Genomic DNA, 16002 nt, shown 5'->3' with positions numbered 1-16002 from the left:
GGGGGGCAGGCTTGGGGGCGGTCCGAGGCCCGGCACGGGTCGCACTCACTGTTGCAGGGAATCTCATCAGAACCATCCCCACAGTCGTCTGCTCCGTTGCACCACAGCATGTTGGACACACAGCGCCCATTGTTGCACTGGCGGAAAGTCTTCTTGCAGCGGCGTGTATCTGCAGAGCGGGGAGCAGGCCACAGTCAGCAGCAGCTACAGGGCAGGGGCTGCCTCTAATGAGACGTCCTGCGTTTGCTCCCTTGACAAACTTGAGGCTTTGCAACGGGCCGGCACGGGGCTCGACTCCTTCTCCGGTCGGGGTTGCGGGGGGGCGGCTTCTGCTCCTCTCACTCCCACGCCCCGCCCTGCTGAGGCCTGAGGCTGGTGACTCAGGAGGTGGGGCCTGGGGGCGCGGGCGGGGGCTCTGGGGCTGGAGGAGGCTCCTTACTGCAGTAGGACGGCTTCTCGTCAGACTTGTCCTTGCAGTGGGAGACGCCGTCGCACGTCAGGCTGAAGTTGATGCACTCGCCATTGGCACACTCGAACTCGTCTTGAGCTCGGCACGAGGAATTCACCGCTGGGGGGGAAGGTGGGGGAGCTTCCTGAGCGGGGCCCTGGGGCTCTGAGTGCCCATACGCCTCTCCCCCCAGGAACTGAGGCCATCCCGTCGCACCATGATGCAAGGCTTTGTGGGGCTGGGCTGCTGGAGAGTCCGGGAGGAGACGGTCCCCATCCACGCCCAGGGCCCCGTCAGCGCCCCCCCCCTCACCCTGGCAGCTGAGGTCGTCCTGGAGGATGCGGCCCCCGCGGCAGGAGCAGTTGACATGGCCTTGGTGGGTGAGCAGACATAGGTCCCGGCAGCCCCCGTTGTTGATGCGACAAGGGGAGAGTTCGCCTGAGGCAGGGATGGAGGACAGTGGGCTAAGCGTGTCCTCTGCGGTGCACGTGCAGAACGCCCCCCACCCCCAACAGCTTCGCTGAGCTTCCTGGCACCACCTGTGACACGGCGGCTCACGGCTGGGGCGGGGGCTGCCGTGGGAAGGCCGGGTGGGAGCGTTTGGGTGAGCCTGAGGTCATTGAGGATGTGTGTGCTCTTAGGTGGGGTGACTGGGGCTCTGAGCCGTACTCTGGGGAGAGTCAAGCCTAAGGTCGTGTGTGTGGTGGTGGGCACCCCGGGGCATGTGTGAGGCATGTGTGAGAGGCCGGGACAGCTGCAGATCTGTGTGTGGGACCCTTGGTCGTCAAGCCAGTGTGGGACCGTGTCTGTGCTCGTGCACACAGAGGGTGGAGTAGGCAGCGCCTGGGATGGGTGTGAGATCAGGTTCTGGCGGGTAGGTGTGGTTCTGAGTGGGAGGAATGGCTAGAGCGTGTGCTGGGGGTGTCCAAAGATGTGAATCAGACCAGTTGTGTGCGTGTGCGTGTGCGTGTGCGTGTGCGTGTGTGTGTGTGTGTACATGCTGGCACAGGGGGCAGGAGAGCAAGGCTGGTGGCAGCGGCCCCACTCACAGCTGTTGGTATCATTGGCCACGGCGATGATGCCCATGGGCTGCTGGGGGATGTCCACGCGCAGCAGCTTCATGTCACTGCCCACGTACTTGTTGGCCCGCTGCACGGCCCGCCGCACCCAGTCGGTCCAGAAGATGTGCTCCCCATACACAGCCAACCCGAAGGGGTGGACGGGCTCTGACTTCAGGATCACCTGGGGAGACAGCATCAGCCCGTCGAAGGGATCACTCTCACCCCCACCTCCACCCCCTGCAGCTGGCTCCAGGGACCAGGGGCCCGGCTCCTCAGACACAGTCGCAGAAGGGGCAGGATTTGCAGAGACCTGTGATCACTTTCCTCATTTAACTGCTGAGGAAACCAAGCCTGGAAGGCTGAGGATGGCGAAGTGGCAAGGTCAGGGTCTGACTGGGACTCCCCACTGCCCCCTGGCTCTTCCCACCATGTCAGGTGGCCTCCCTTTCTCCTGCTCCGTGCCTGGGCAATCTCCTCCCTGGCTGACCGGCAGTACCCCAGCGTCAGCCCCCTCGTGCCGCCCGTCCCGCCTGCCCCGGAGACTCACATAGCGATGGGAGCCGTCATACTCGCACCGCTCGATCTTGTCTAGGGTGGCATCGGAGAAGTAGAGCTTCTCGGCCCGGTGGTCGATGGCCAGGCCATTGGGGGTGCGGATGTCCTTCTCGATGAGAGTCAGGACGTTGGCTCCTGACAGGGCTGCCCGCATGATGCTGGGGTGCTGCTCGTTCCAATTGGTCCAGAACATCAGGCTGGGAGGAGAGAGGGCCACGGAGATCAGGACTCAAAGCCAGGGAGTCCGCCATGGAGGGACCAGGCCCGGGCGTGCAGACAGCCAGACCCGGGGGTCGGCCAGAGTGTCAGCTAGACACCTGAGGTTGCACCACAGGCAACCTCAGAGCCACCAAGGCCAACACAGCCCCAGTGCCTGGGAAGGGCTGCCACACAGACAGCTTGCGTGTGTGTGTGTGTGTGTGTGTGTGTGTGTGTGTGTGTGTGTGTGTGCACGTGCACCAGTGCTTCTCAGTGTCTGTGAAATGGCCACCTGCGTTTACTGAGACAGCGTAGCCAAGTGAGTCAGCCTCTGGGGTTCCATCCCGGCTCCAGCACTGGACCATCTAGGAACCTTAGCAAGTTACTTAACCCCTGTGTGCCTCAGTTTCCCACTCTATGAAATGGGAATACTACTACCTGCCCCATAGAGGGGTCTGAGGATTAAACGACAGCTGTGTGTTCTATCTGAGGATTTTCTATTATTTTTTCCTTCATTTCTCTCTTCTCCTGGCATTCAGGAAGCCGTTGAGTGTCTAGTGTGTCCTAGGTCCTGGGGACGCATGGATTCTACCATCAAGTTCCCAAGAGTCGCCTTCTCCGTAATTTAAGGCCTTTGCATATTAGGGATCTGAGCCTCAGCTTTGCCCCTTACTAGCTCTGACCTAAGCATCCCTCTTGGCCCCTCTGAGCCTCGGCTTCCTTTCAGTGAAGGAGGTGGTGGGAACGCCCAGCTATGCCGTGCTTCTCGGGTGGGGGTGGTGGCGAGGCCCCAGAGGGGGGTGTGGAAGACCCCCAGGCTGGTCAAGCACTACACTGGTGTCAGTGTGGTCCGCAGACCACCTGCATTGGATGGCGATTCCTGGGTCTTTGTCCTGGAGATTCACGTGCAGTTAGGGTAGGGTGAGGCCAGGGAACCAGACTTGCCAGCGCTCCCCAGGCCACCCTCATGCACCCTGGACTTTGGAAAGCATTGAGCTACACCAAAGCCAGATCCGCTTTTCAGTTCCCTCACAGGACCTGCCCTCTGCCTCCCAACCCCCAGGCCCCTGTGTCCCTCATCCTTCTGCTGTTCTGGCTATAGAGCTGTCTCGCAGAGCTGCTGGACTTATCTCCTCAAACCTCTCCAGGTCTCACTCTTTTGAACACTCCCCCTCCCCCCGTCTCTCCATCCTGCCACTGTGCTCAGGTAGGAAAAGGATGCTTCCCTCCCATTAAGGAGGTGCTGGCTGCTCCTGAGCCCATGAGGATAAAGCCCTGGTTTTAAAGGCCTCATCAGGGGAAGGGGCGGGGTTCTGGTGGCTCCTGGAATCAGGATGGGCGCAGACGGAGGCATCTCCCTCTGGCCTCCACAAGAGAAAACAGGTGTCCCGAGGCAGCTGCTAGAGCCATCTTCCTCCCCATCAGGGCCACCCACACCCTCAGGTACAGCACACTCTGTGCTGGGAAGTGGCTTTCCTCCTATCGTTATAAACTGCTACACGTGGCAGAACAATCCGTGCTGTCACTGTGGATCCCAAGTTTGGTAAAACCACTCCCCGGGAAAGGGCCGTGGGGAATGGTGCGGAGGCTTTCCTGAGGGGCAGGCAGTCAGCACCCAGGGTTGCGGCGACTTTCTAACCGGGCTGGGGGGGGCCGCTGCCCCCTCCGCACGGGCTCCCTCCCATTCCTCCAAAGCGCTCGCTCCTTCTGGCCAAGGGAGGGCCTGTCCCAGACGGTTCGGCTCTTTCTCCTGTGCCCTGCCCGGCTTCAGTTCACCCTGTCGCCTCGCAGACCTGGCTCATGCATTGCCCCTTGAGAATACGTTCCCTGACTTCCAGCCCGGGTCAGGTCCTCGTCACCCACTCGTGGAGCTCCCTGCAGCCTCGTGAGGGCAAGAATCAAATATGCCGGCAAAGGGCTGACACAACCCTGCTCCCCATCGGATCCTCAGCACGTCGCTGGCTTTCAAAACCCATTTGCTGAGTGAAGGACTGAGTCCCCTGAGCTCAGAGCAAAGGAAATTAGTGGGCTCTGAATCAAACGTGAGAGGTAGGCCGGGGGCCCAGAGCACGGCCCCCCCATGGAAGCTCCAGGCTCACGAGGGACGGGCCCGGGGGGCCAGCCCCAGGCAGGTGAAGCCACCGAGGGTCACAGCGGGGAAGACGGGATCTCCGTCGTGAGCCGCGTACGTGCGGGACAGGACCGAGGCAGGAAGGACCCTCGAGCTGGCTGGCGGTGTCAGGCAGGCCGGCTTTGGGCCAGGCGTGAGTTACATCAGGGTAAGGAATCTAGGTTTGGTGCACTCACTGTTTCTAAGTAGCTGCTTTTGGGTTTTGTTTGTTCCTTAGTTTCCTAGTAAAGCTTTGGGAAAACATTCCAAGCGCTGCTAAATCCAGGGGAACAAAGTTTTGCTAGAATGTGGGCCAGCAGAGCTAAGGTGAGAGGCCCACGTGATGGGGCCGGGGGCTGCCCCTGCAGGAGAGCAGAGGGGTGGAGGCTGGGGGTGTGTACCATGCCGGGGGGTTTCCTCCCAAATTCTCCCTTGGCAACCTTAGCCCAGCCTCCTGGGCTTCCTCAAGCCTGTCCCCCACCAACCCCCCGGCACCCCCCCGCACCCCCAGCCCCAGCACCTCAACTGGGCTGGGCGTGGCTGAGGCCCCTTGAAGTCCTTCCCTGCCTGGAGCCCTCCCTCCTCTGGCGCTTGCTCAAAGCTCTTATCCGGGCTGCCCTTCCCTGGCCTTTGCAATTCCAGGCCCTGTGCCAACCCACCGCCCCCGTGCTGCCTCTCGGTCATCATATCCAGCCCTGTGCTGTCAGCAGTTTCCCACCAGTGATTTCTCTCCCCAGCTAGGTGGCTTGAATGGGCCCAGCTCAAGGCTTCCACACAACAGGTGTTCAGTGAACAACCTTTGCTTGAAGCTTGGAGACCCAGAAAGACAGAGGACCTACTATGTGCCTTGAACATGGCTCTCTGATGAATGAATCAATTAATCACCAAGTCAGAGGGTCCTCCACAGCTCTCTCATCCTCCCCTTGATGAGGCACCTGAAATGCTATTGTCCTCATATTACAGATGAGGAAACCAAAGTTCAGAGAGGTCACGCAGCTGGTCTAAGGTCACACAGCAAGGAAGTGGCTGAGCTCAGGTTAGAGCCAGCCTCTCCTGCTCCTGCATCCCCTTTCCTGGTCTGCCTAGGGGCAGTTCCTGCCACCCTGTGGCCCGCTGTCCCCATGCCCTGGGCCCGCAGCTCACTTCTGGCACTCATCCAGCACAAAGGCCCTTGGGTGGTCGTCTCCAGACATGGTGATGACCGTCTCACGCTCGAAGGCTCCCGGGCGGGTCTGGTCCACCGTGTGGCGGGTGATGGTGGATGTCGTGTAGCTTGTCCAATAGAGAGTATCCCAGCCACGGTGATAGGCCAGGCCTTCCACGGAGCCCACGTCTGCGAGGAGACAGGAGCAGCGATGGGTCAGGACAGGGCCAGAGAGCAGAGCGAAGGGGCAGCCTGGGTATCCCCACGCTAAGGGGATGGCCTGGGGCACCCCCTCCCTTGGCATATGTGGGGCTGGATGGGAAGTGTGGGAGCTGGGGAGTGTGTGTGGGTGTGGCCCTCGGTGCCCCCAGCCCCTTCTGCACCCCCCTATTTCCCACCCAAATGATCCATGGTCCATCCCCCTAACCCTTCTTTCTGTGTCCTCCCATGGCTGGATAGATTTGGCTTTATGCTGTGGTCACACTTCCTGGAGCTAAAGTTCTACCAAGTTGGGCGCAAACTGGATTTCAGTAAATCAGATCCCACGTGGGCTGTACTGGGGAGCTTCCTACTTAAAAAGACCCTGAACTGAATTGTCTGGTAGACATCTTAGGCTCAGGTTAAGAACTAAGTGCGTGATGAAAGAGACGTAGTAGAACTTAGGTTAAGAGAAAAAGCCTCAGGGGTTTCAGTGACTTCAAGCTGTCTGGCGATGTGGTTGCCAGAAAGCTGCGTTAATAGAAGTATTGTAGCCCGAACAATGGCCCGGAGAGAGGGGACACTTCTGCCAGTCTCTCCCGATCGAGCTACGATTACAGAGTATCAAGTTCAGCTTTGGACACTACATTTTTAGACAGATGTGGGGACTGGATTCTGTGAGGCAGACAAGGGCCAAGGAGGTTGAAAGACAGGTCTGTTTTTATCACCACTGTATACCCGGCACCTAGTTCCGCGCCTGGCAGGTCTTTACGGACAGGAGTGATAAATGCATGAACAAATGAATGAGTCAAAGGACCTAGGAGCATCCAGCCCGGAGAAGAGAAAACTAGTGGAATAAAATAGCAGTTTTCAAAGAGCTGAAAGGCTGTCCTAGGATGACAGCTCTAACCCCCCCCCCACCCTTTATGGAGCTCACACAATGTGCCCTGCGCCGAGCTAAGCTCTCCCACCTGTCGTCTCAGGTCATCCTGTCTCTGTGCACTGGCGAGCAATCTGAGGCTGAGAGAGCACAGAAAACTCGCCCAGGTGACTAAAATCCTGTGTCTGGGGTTACACCCGCCCCATCTCTGCAGCCTGTTCTGTGAGCAGCGGACACACAGGGGAGAGTTTCCACTTATTCTGTGTAGCCTGGGGGCAGAACCAGGACCAGAGGGGGCCAACTCTGCCTCCAGTTGAGGAGAGACTTTCAAGGAACTGCAATGGGTGCTGTGTGATTCAGTGGCCGTATGTCAGGGACACCGAGGCAGGCGGGATTCCGATCCGGGGCAGGGGTGGGCTGGCTGGTGTCTGTGGCTTCTCTACCCTGAGTCTGTGCTGACCCTCCCTGCACTCCCCCGCCTCCACTTGCTGGGAAGAATGGAAGTCTGGGCTCACTCTCCACAATGGTGGTCCTGCCCGAGCCATCGTCATTGATCTGCTGGATGTTCCCAAAGTGGATGTCGCTGAAGAAGATGCGGTTGGGGGTGCCCGGGGAGGTGCCCGCTCGGTAGTCGAAGGCCAGAGCGATGACGTTCTTCATGTGCTCAGGGTCCTCGAAGGGCTGCACCGGCGCGTTGAGGTTGCGCTCATCCGACAGGTGGATGCTCTTGAGGATGGTGCGCTCCGAGTAGAGCAGGTAGCCCGCGTACTCGCGGCACGACGCCCCATCTTCAGCCAGCATCCCGTGGGCGCAGGCGCAGGCCCGCTGCCCGCCCCCCCGGTACAGGCACAGCTGCTGGCACCCGCCGTTGGCCACCGCACACACATTGGTGCCTGGGGGTGGGGGGATACCGGGAAGGCGGAGGTTACAGAGGGCAGGGCCACCTTGGTGCCTCTGTCATCTCAGCCGAGGTGGAAACGCTGGTTGGCGCCCGGCTCTGCCTCGGTATCCCCAGTTCAGACAACCCTCCAGGCCCCTGTGCTCAACTCCTCAGCCTCGTGGGACCCTAGAGGGTGCCCTGTGGGTCTAAGTTCTCTCCCAGCCCTTCTCACTCTGGGCTCCCAGGTGGGGCCCTCCGGCCTCTCCTGCCCAGCCCGGAGCCCCAGCCTCACCTTTCTGTCGGTCCCGGTTGAAGACTTTGATGTCTTTGAGCTGGACGCCGATGCCCGTTCGCAGGGGCACGGAGTCTGTGGCGTTGTCCTTGCTCCCACGCTTGATGGAGCCGTTGGCGTGAGTCCTGGGGGAAGGTAAGGACCACAAGCAGGATGTCATCCGAGGCCGGGGGGAGGGGACGGACGGCCCAGGGGAAGGCCAGGACAGTGGCCCACCTGTCACTCCAGTAGATGAACTCCTCAAACACGGACACCGAGAACATGTCCATGTTGTTGCTGGACAGAACTACCTCACGGTCCTCGCCCGTCTCCAGGTCGATCCGCTCGATCTTGTCGGTCCGGGCGTCGCACCAGTATAGCTTCCCATCCTGCGGGCCGGAGGCACCCGCTTCACTGCCAGACCCCACGTCCCACTCACTCCTGCCTCTCTCGTCTTTCCCCTCCTTCCTCCACATCTTCCCGCTCCCTGAAATGCCGACATGCCGACCTCTCGGCATTCTTCCAGTGCCCGCTTCTGAGTGACCCCCTCCGCCATTTCTGGGGTGGTGGAATCCTACTCTGGGTGGGGCGCTGGGCCAGAGGACCCCACGACTCCTTGGGTCCGCATCTACCCACCAATGGGCACATCATATGAGACTCAGTGGGGAGCAGGGCACAGGGTAAGGGGAACTGCCCCTCAGAGTACGGGGTCCATCCCATCGGCCCCAGGGCCAAGCCTGCATCCAAACCTGATAGTCCACTGAAATGCCGTTGGGCCAGCTGATGCTGACGTTAACCAGCACCACTCGCTCAGCGCCGTCCAGGCGAGACCGCTCAATACGCGGATACTGGCCCCACTCGGTCCAGAACAAGTACCTGGGGTGGAGGCGGAAGAGGGGGGTCAGTCCCCAGAACATGGAGGAGAGGGGGCCTGTGGCCAGAGGGACCAGGCCAGGCCAGAGCCAGGAGTGGTCAGCCTGTCCAGCTCCTCACCCCTTCTCCGGGTGGACAGTGATTGCCCGGGGCTTGTCCAGACCCTGGGAGATGACCACGTAGCGGAAAGAACCATTGAGCCTGGCGACCTCGATGACGTCAAAGCCCTGGTCTGTCCAGTAGATGTTGCCTGAGGAGGGAGTAAGGGGGAGCTCAGGGGTCGGCTGGGGATGGAGGTACCTGGTTCCCTCCAGCCCCCTGATACCCCTGCTTCTCCCCATCTGTTCCTGCCTACCCCTTCTCCTCAGAACCTTCCTTCTGAGATCCCACTTCCCCAGTCCTCTGCCTCACCTGCAGCCCCTCAGCCCTTCCGCAACTCACCTGCGATCCAGTCCACTGCGATGCCCTCCACGCGGCCAATGCCATTGGTCACCACGTCCTCACGCCACGTCTGGTCTCGCTTAGCCCGGCTGATGGTACTTAGGCCCATGTCCACCCAGTAAATGGTGTCATTTTCTGGAGGTGGAGGAGCCAACATGGGGACTCTCAGCAAGGTAGGGGGAAGGTGGGAGGTCAAAATCACGAGGGGTAAGGATAGAGGCGACTGAGAGCTGGGGGGACCCGGGACTTGGAAGCGGACATAGCGGGGCAGGGGCAGCTGTGGTAAGCGTCGTCCCTTCCAGCTGCGGTCAGGCAGCCTCTCCCTGGAGCCCCAGAGCACACCACCCCAAAGGGAAGGTCATGTCCCACCCCCTCCTGCCACCAAATGTCTCACCAGCATGGAAGTCGATGCCAACAGCCAGGGAGGTCCCCGACACTGGGACCAGGGCGTCTGACTTGTCGTTGGGATCCAGGGGGATTCCCCGGATTCCCTCATGCACAGAGTACAGGAGAAAGGAGCCCACACCTGCAACACAAGGACACTTTGGGCATAGGCTTTGCTGACACCCCTTAAGCTTGGCTTCTGTCACCCTCGAACCCTTTTGATACCTTCTCCCAGCCATCACACCTCCCCCCTCAACACATACTCTAGCCTGGGGGCTTGGGCAGGGAGGTCACCTGGCTGGGAGAGAGCAAGGGAGCATGCAGCTCTGGGGAACCACCTGTGAGACCTATAGTTCCCACTAGAGGGCAGCAGAGACCTGGTTTTCTCTCTGCGCTCTGCCCTCCAGTCCCACTTCAATCCACACAGCCCTGCACCCCCAAAGGTGTTAGGGAGAATCTGGGGAGGACAATACCCAACTCTAGGTTTCCACCTTAATTTCCTCTTTGTTCTCATCCATCTGGTCTGTGTCACACCCCTGTCTCTGACACCTCGCTCCTGAGCCAGTCTCCTTCCCAGTTTCCCATTTCTTACCAGGAGCCACTCTCCATGCACCCTAGAATCCTCCCTTGCCTTTATCCCCTCACACAGCCTGTCCTCAAATGAATCCCCTAAATGGGTCCTGGTTGCTCAGGCTCCCTGCAAAAAAGGACTCATGGTCGAGCGAGTTTGGGGAGACCGCAAACACTAGAGTCGTCCCGTGAAAACTTCTGTGCAGATGAGCCTATTCAAGGCTCTGAGAAATTGTGCAGCAGAAAAACACTTAAACTTTGTCCAACCCAGTGTTTCTTTCTATAACATCTATCCCATCAAAGCGGGAGGTTCCCAGGAGTGCACTTCGGGAAATGCTGTCCTGGGGCAGGCTTGTAAATCAGGCGGCAAGTTCTTGTGAAACGTCTCTGAGCTTCATCCCTTCTCTTCAATCCAGCTGCTAAGCCCTAGCCCAGGCCAACAGCCCCCTGACTGGTCTGACTGCCTTGGTTTCTCCCTCCCCCACTCAGCCGGCTCTCTGCCGCCAGGTTAATCTGCCCCAAACACCACCTTCCAGGTGCTCCTGGCTGAGAACCTGTGGAGCCCCGCCTACCCCACAGCCTCACCCACAGCTCCCCACACCCTGCGCCATGCGGGTTGGCACCCCAGGGCCCTGCACACCCCCTCCTATTGCTCTGGACCCCTTGCCTTGCGTATCGTCCCTTCTTCAAACCACACACTCAAATCCTTCGTGCCCTATAAAACCCAGCGGCCAGCACACCTCTGGCGTGAAGTGGCCCTGGCTCCCCCTCCGATGTCTGTTTCTCCAAAATCCTACTGAAGTCAGAGCCACTTCACACTGGCCGCCCCTCCTGGTTAAGGCTGCAGAGCACAGGGACAGGGGCTTCTGCCCCCTGGCTTCCTCCACGGCAGGCAGCACAGGGGGTGCTGACTAAGCATCTAACCCAGAGAACACTCAATACACGATGAACTCGGTCCTGTCCCCAAGGTGAGAAGAGGAAGGTGGGCTGTAGAGTAGGAAGGGTCGGGGTGGGTTGGGGACCAGGGTCAAGGTGGGGAGCAGGGGCAGGGGCACTGACCCTCGCAGGCCTGCTGGCCACTCCGGAGGCTGTAGCCAGCTGTGCACATGCAGGAGCGGGTGGACTCCGACGTGGGCAGGCAGAGCTGGGAGCAGTCGCCGTTGTTGATGCTGCAGGGGTTGGTGCCCTCGTGGTCTGGGGTCAGGTGGGAGGCAGAGAGAAAGGGTCAGTGGCTCTCCTCGGGACCGCGGCGTCAGGCTCACACCTCTTTACCCTGGACCCTGTGGGGGTCACCACCCAACCCAGCTCTCAGGTCTTCTGTCCTGCAGGGCCCCTGGCCCTTGGGTGGTGAGCAGAGCCTAACCCATTTTCACTCCCATTTGCTTACTTGCCCAGGGGTTCCCGCAGCCCCTCCTGGCCACAGCCCCAACCTCTGTGACCCCCATCCCACTGCCCCTGCCCCTCGCCCCCGCCTCACCCAGCTGGATGCTCTCATCGTAGACCTTCATGTGCATCACCAGGGTGGTGCTGTTCCGCAGGACCACGGAGCCCGAGCCGTCGGCCTTGTTGCACGTGCCCATCTTCTCTGACACCTGATCTGCCCACCACAGCTTGTCCCCTGTGGTGGCAGGAGGGGATGAGACCCTGGGGAAGGCCCCGCCCCCAGGCCAGCCCTGTCTCCTGGCCCGTCTGGCCCGCCTGCTCTGCTCTGGTCCCTGCTCCCACCCAGTGGCCCTCACCCATGATGGCCAGGGCGGTGGCCTTGCCCAGCTGGTTCCGCATGGCGTCGATGACCTCTAGCCCACTCCCGTCCAGGTTGCAGCGGTTGATGGTATGGTTCTTGGAGCTGATCCAGTAGAGTTTGCTTTCAGGGAAGTCGATAGCCAGGCCTGGAAGAGGAGGGGGGTGTCACTGCCAGAGAGCACGGCACCAGGGCCGGAATCCAGGAGCCTGACCCAGCTGGGCCTCTCATGTCTGGGGATACAGAGTGAGGTACAGAGTATGTGTGTGGTTTTGGGAGGAGGGTGGTGAGGGCAAGTACTAAGCCAGAAGTTTGGGGAGATGGAGCGACAACTGGGGAGAACCCTGAGAGCATCTCCTGGTGGAGGAATTAGGGGAGGCAGGGCTGCAGGGCAGCAGGGTGAGCTCGTACCCACTGGGCCCCTCTGGCCACTGAAGAGCAGGGTGCGGTTGCTGCCGTCCATGTTGGCCATGCTGATGTTGTCACCGTCCGTCCAGTAGAGCTTCCTGGGGGCGCCAGGAGGGGAGGGTCAGAGTCCTCTTTTCCCCCACCCCACACCCCATGCTCCTCAACCCTGGGCCCTGGACCTACCCACGCAGCGGGTGGACAACCAGGCCGTGGGGCTGCTCCAAGCCCTGCACCACCGCGTTCTTGAAGGAGCCGTCCAGCCGGGCCACGTTGATCTGCTTCTTGTTGGTGTCATAGCTTGTCCAGAACAGGTTTCGGGACACCCAGTCGACAGCCAGCCCATGGGCATTTGGCAAGTCTGCGGACACAGTGGGGAGTTGTGATTGGGTGTTTTCAGGACACAGGTCAGGAGGCTCGCAGGGAGGGGCCAGACTGGTTTCTGGGGGAACAGGGATCACGAAACCAGGACTGGAGCCAGAGAGGGAAAAGAATTTGGAGAAGGAACATCAGGACCAAGGGGACCAGGGAGTGGGGCTGGGACCAGGGTTGGGAGCGAGGGCGGGGTTGGGGGGTACCCATGCCCAGTAGGGGTCCCAGGGCCAGGACAGAACCTGCAGAGACAACCGTCTCCACGCCTGTGCCGTTGATGAAGGCCCGCTTGATGGCCTGGGTCCGCACGTCGGACCAGTAAACGCGCTGCTCTCGGGCGTCGTAGTCCAGCACCGTGACGTTGTCGATATCAGGCACCGTGAAGGAGATGATGTAGTTGTAGTAGGGGGCGTCCAGGTCCACGCCCCGGATCTCCATCTGACGTGCGTACAGCAGGAACTTCTTAAACTCTGTGGGCACGGGGCAGGTCACTGACGGCGGCCCCCTGCCTCCACGCTTCCCACCCCCCGGATTATCCTGGCTCCTTCTGTTTGCTGCTGGCCCTTGGCTATCGGGGAGACCCTGTTGGGCATAACCCTCCTGCCAGAGTGCCAGCCTCTTCCTACAGCAGCTGCCTCTGGAGCCTCTCCGTTCAGGATGCTCCCAGCTGAGACTGCCGACCTTCACTAGAACCTGGAGCTTGGGTACCTGACCCTTTCCCCTTCAGCCTTGGTTTACCCCAGCTCTGGAGGGGGGGCCTCCTACCATAGCAGGTGGTGTTGTCCCTGTGGAGCTTCATGAGGTGCGGGCAGGCGCAGGAAACCGTCCGGTTGTAGTTGATGAGGCACAGGTGGGAGCAGGGGCCCCGGCCCCCATTGGCCTCACAGGGGTTGGGAGCTGGGAGGGCAGGGGAAAGCAAGAGCACCCAGTGACGCTACCGGCCCTGCTCACCTGGCCTTCACCCTCTCCACTCCCCTTCCTGTCCCAGCATCGCTGCTGCCAGACCCGCCTCTGTCAGCAGGCTGGCTCACCCCCACCGCCCCAGCACAGACCCCTCCTCTCCTGGAAGCTTCTACAGAGGCTGCTGGCTCCTTTCTGGTCCCTTACCCATGGGCTGCCGGGAGGGGTGATACACCTGCAGGTCGAAGGGCTGGGTATTGGTCCTCTGTACCACGGTGACATTGTGGCCGGTCCACTTGTTGGCCTTGGCCAGCGTGTTTGTCCGCCAGTCCGTCCAGTACACCTCGCCACCATACAGTGTCACTGCAAACGGGTGCGACAGGAACTCGTGTCCCCGAAGCACCTCCATGTGACCGGAGCCGTCGTAACGGGCTGAGTAAATGGCGTCTGACCTGAGAGCGTGGTCGGGGCAGAGTGAGGAGCCGGGTGGGGACCTCAGACCTCGGGGCACGTGGCCTGGGGCTCCCACCCTCCATGCCCCAGCCCACGGCACCCTGTGGAGCAGGAACCACGTGGCTCGAGGTCTGGGATCCCAGCTCTGACCCCAATTCCCCTGACCCAGGTCTTTCAGCTTGCTTCTCCCCAGGGCTGCTGTTAGCACACAGGGCTGTGGTGAAGACTAGAAAAAGGGGCCCCCTTTGGGGACACCACCTAGAAAAAGTCTCCCCTCTCCCTGAGCAGACAGAGCCCCTAGGAGAGCACACAGACGTGTGAGTGAGGATGGCGTTGCACTTCGGCCCTCGGCGGGCACTCCCGTGCAGGGGGCAGCCCTGCCTCTACCCTCTTCCATCTGCACCTCTTCCCCAGCCCAGACTCTCCTCTCACTCAGTCCTCTTCCTGGGCCCTTGGCCGTGTGGCTCTGGCTCCAGCTCCCCCGGGCCTTCTCACCACCCTCATGGCTGCCAGGTCCCGGGACCCTTGGCTCCACCCTGTCCCTGAGGAGGAGGGGAGGATGGAGGCCTCCGGGACGAGGCGCTGGTGCCGACCTGGCGTCGATCCAGAGGATGCGCTTCTCCAGGTAGTCCACGGTGAGCCCGTTGGGCCAGCCCCCAGAGCCCGTCTCCCGGTGGATGGTACGGCGCCCGGCCCCACTCATGGAGGCTGCCTCGATGCGGGGCAGGCTGGCATCCCAGTCCGTCCAAAACAAGATCCTGGGGAGCGGGGAGGGGGTCAGGATGGCCAAGGTCGAGGCCCGGGGAAGGGGCTCTGCTAGGATCCTTGGTGAAGGCCGGAGGGAGCAAATAGCATTGAGGAGGCAGCTACGCCTGGCCCGGCCCGGCCGAACGAGGCTTCAGGGGGGTCATGAGGCCAGAACAGGGCTGGGCGGGGTCCTCACCCATCCCGGGGATCCAGTGCAATCGCCCTTGGGTGCTCAATGTCACCGGCCAGCAGCGTGGTCCGCAGGGTCCCATCCAGCTTGGCCACCTCAATCTGGTCCAGGTTACTCTCCACCCAGTAGATGTTGCCTGCAATCCAGTCTACAGCCAGGCCCTCGGGTGTGGCTAGGCCGTACTGAATCACCACCTCGAAACTGGTCAGGGCTGGAGAAGAGAGGTTGCAGGAGGTTAGAATCGCCTGGGGTGGGGTGAATTCACGATATCCTAGGAACCCTGGATGGCCCACCCTCAACCCTGACACCTCCGCAAACACCTCTGGTGTGCTCCAGATTTGACTGGGGTTCCCAGAGCCCCCGCTCTCCTCACCCGGGCCCCCTGCCCCAGGAGGTCAAGTAGAAGCCTGGCTTCTAGAACACTGGAGAAGGGGAAGTGGCAGCTATCTTCTGCCTGCAACTCTCTGAAGGGCTAATCCCTGGTAGGAGGTCAGAGCAGAGGGTGAGGGCTTTGGGGAACAGACCTAGACCCAATATGAGGCAGACAGAACTTTCTAGAGGTTTTTCAATGGTTTTATATACATATATGTGTGTACATATATATGTATATATATGTCATTAATTTAGAAACCATTACATAGTGTGGACATTTTCACAGTCTACTAAGCCATTCTCTTGTTGATGGATATTTGAGATGGTTCCAGGGTTTCTCTATGACAAACAATACCAACTCCTCTAGTAAACTGTGCTTCTTTTAAGTCTTTGCTCAGACGTCAGCTTCTCAGGGGGCCTTCCTTGACCATCCTATTCAAATGCCACCCCCATTCTCCCTACCCACCTTGCCTCCTTTCTTTTTATCCACAGTGCTACCTGCTCTGTCACAGTCCGTGTTGTACTCATTTGCTGTGTTTATATCTGACGTTCCCACTGGTGTGTAAGCTCCATGAGGGCAGACATTTTGGCCCGTTTGCTCCCTGCTGTCTCCCCTGGGCCCGGTGTGTGTAGCAGGGGCTCAGGAATGTGGGTTTTTTTGGTTTTTTGTTTTGGCCGCGCCGAGGGGCATGCGGGATCTTAGTTCCCCGACCAGGGATCAAACCTGTGCCCCCTGCAGTGGAAGCGTGGAGTCTTAACCACTGGACCGCCAGGGAAGTCCTAGGAATGTGTATTATCAGTGCAGGAAA

General features: G+C 60.3%; 1 protein-coding gene across 3 annotated transcripts in view; it reads right to left on the bottom strand.

Annotated features, from left to right (window-relative positions):
* Window positions 1-16002, bottom strand: part of LRP1 (LDL receptor related protein 1) — a 79344-nt gene that overhangs the window by 18943 nt on the left and 44399 nt on the right. For all 3 annotated transcript variants that reach the window (XM_027106737.1, XM_027106736.1, XM_027106735.1), the window contains 23 exons: window positions 14828-15032; window positions 14478-14642; window positions 13639-13883; window positions 13297-13428; window positions 12774-13001; window positions 12346-12520; window positions 12166-12260; window positions 11753-11902; window positions 11491-11631; window positions 11073-11207; window positions 9454-9585; window positions 9060-9194; window positions 8739-8868; window positions 8495-8621; window positions 7983-8134; window positions 7767-7891; window positions 7110-7487; window positions 5516-5705; window positions 2057-2261; window positions 1498-1690; window positions 761-886; window positions 440-568; window positions 50-169 (listed from right to left, as the gene is read on the bottom strand). In XM_027106737.1, the coding sequence (XP_026962538.1) occupies window positions 50-169; window positions 440-568; window positions 761-886; window positions 1498-1690; window positions 2057-2261; window positions 5516-5705; window positions 7110-7487; window positions 7767-7891; window positions 7983-8134; window positions 8495-8621; window positions 8739-8868; window positions 9060-9194; window positions 9454-9585; window positions 11073-11207; window positions 11491-11631; window positions 11753-11902; window positions 12166-12260; window positions 12346-12520; window positions 12774-13001; window positions 13297-13428; window positions 13639-13883; window positions 14478-14642; window positions 14828-15032 (3813 nt within the window). The remainder of the gene's footprint in view (window positions 1-49; window positions 170-439; window positions 569-760; window positions 887-1497; window positions 1691-2056; window positions 2262-5515; window positions 5706-7109; window positions 7488-7766; window positions 7892-7982; window positions 8135-8494; window positions 8622-8738; window positions 8869-9059; window positions 9195-9453; window positions 9586-11072; window positions 11208-11490; window positions 11632-11752; window positions 11903-12165; window positions 12261-12345; window positions 12521-12773; window positions 13002-13296; window positions 13429-13638; window positions 13884-14477; window positions 14643-14827; window positions 15033-16002) is intronic.

Source organism: Aethalodelphis obliquidens, unplaced genomic scaffold (assembly GCF_003676395.1).
Source record: "Aethalodelphis obliquidens isolate GAN/ISIS:26980383/991018 unplaced genomic scaffold, ASM367639v1 scaffold8, whole genome shotgun sequence".
NCBI lineage: Eukaryota > Metazoa > Chordata > Mammalia > Artiodactyla > Delphinidae > Aethalodelphis > Aethalodelphis obliquidens.
Note: the sequence above shows the minus strand (reverse complement) of the source record. Positions and strands in the feature narration are given on the sequence as shown.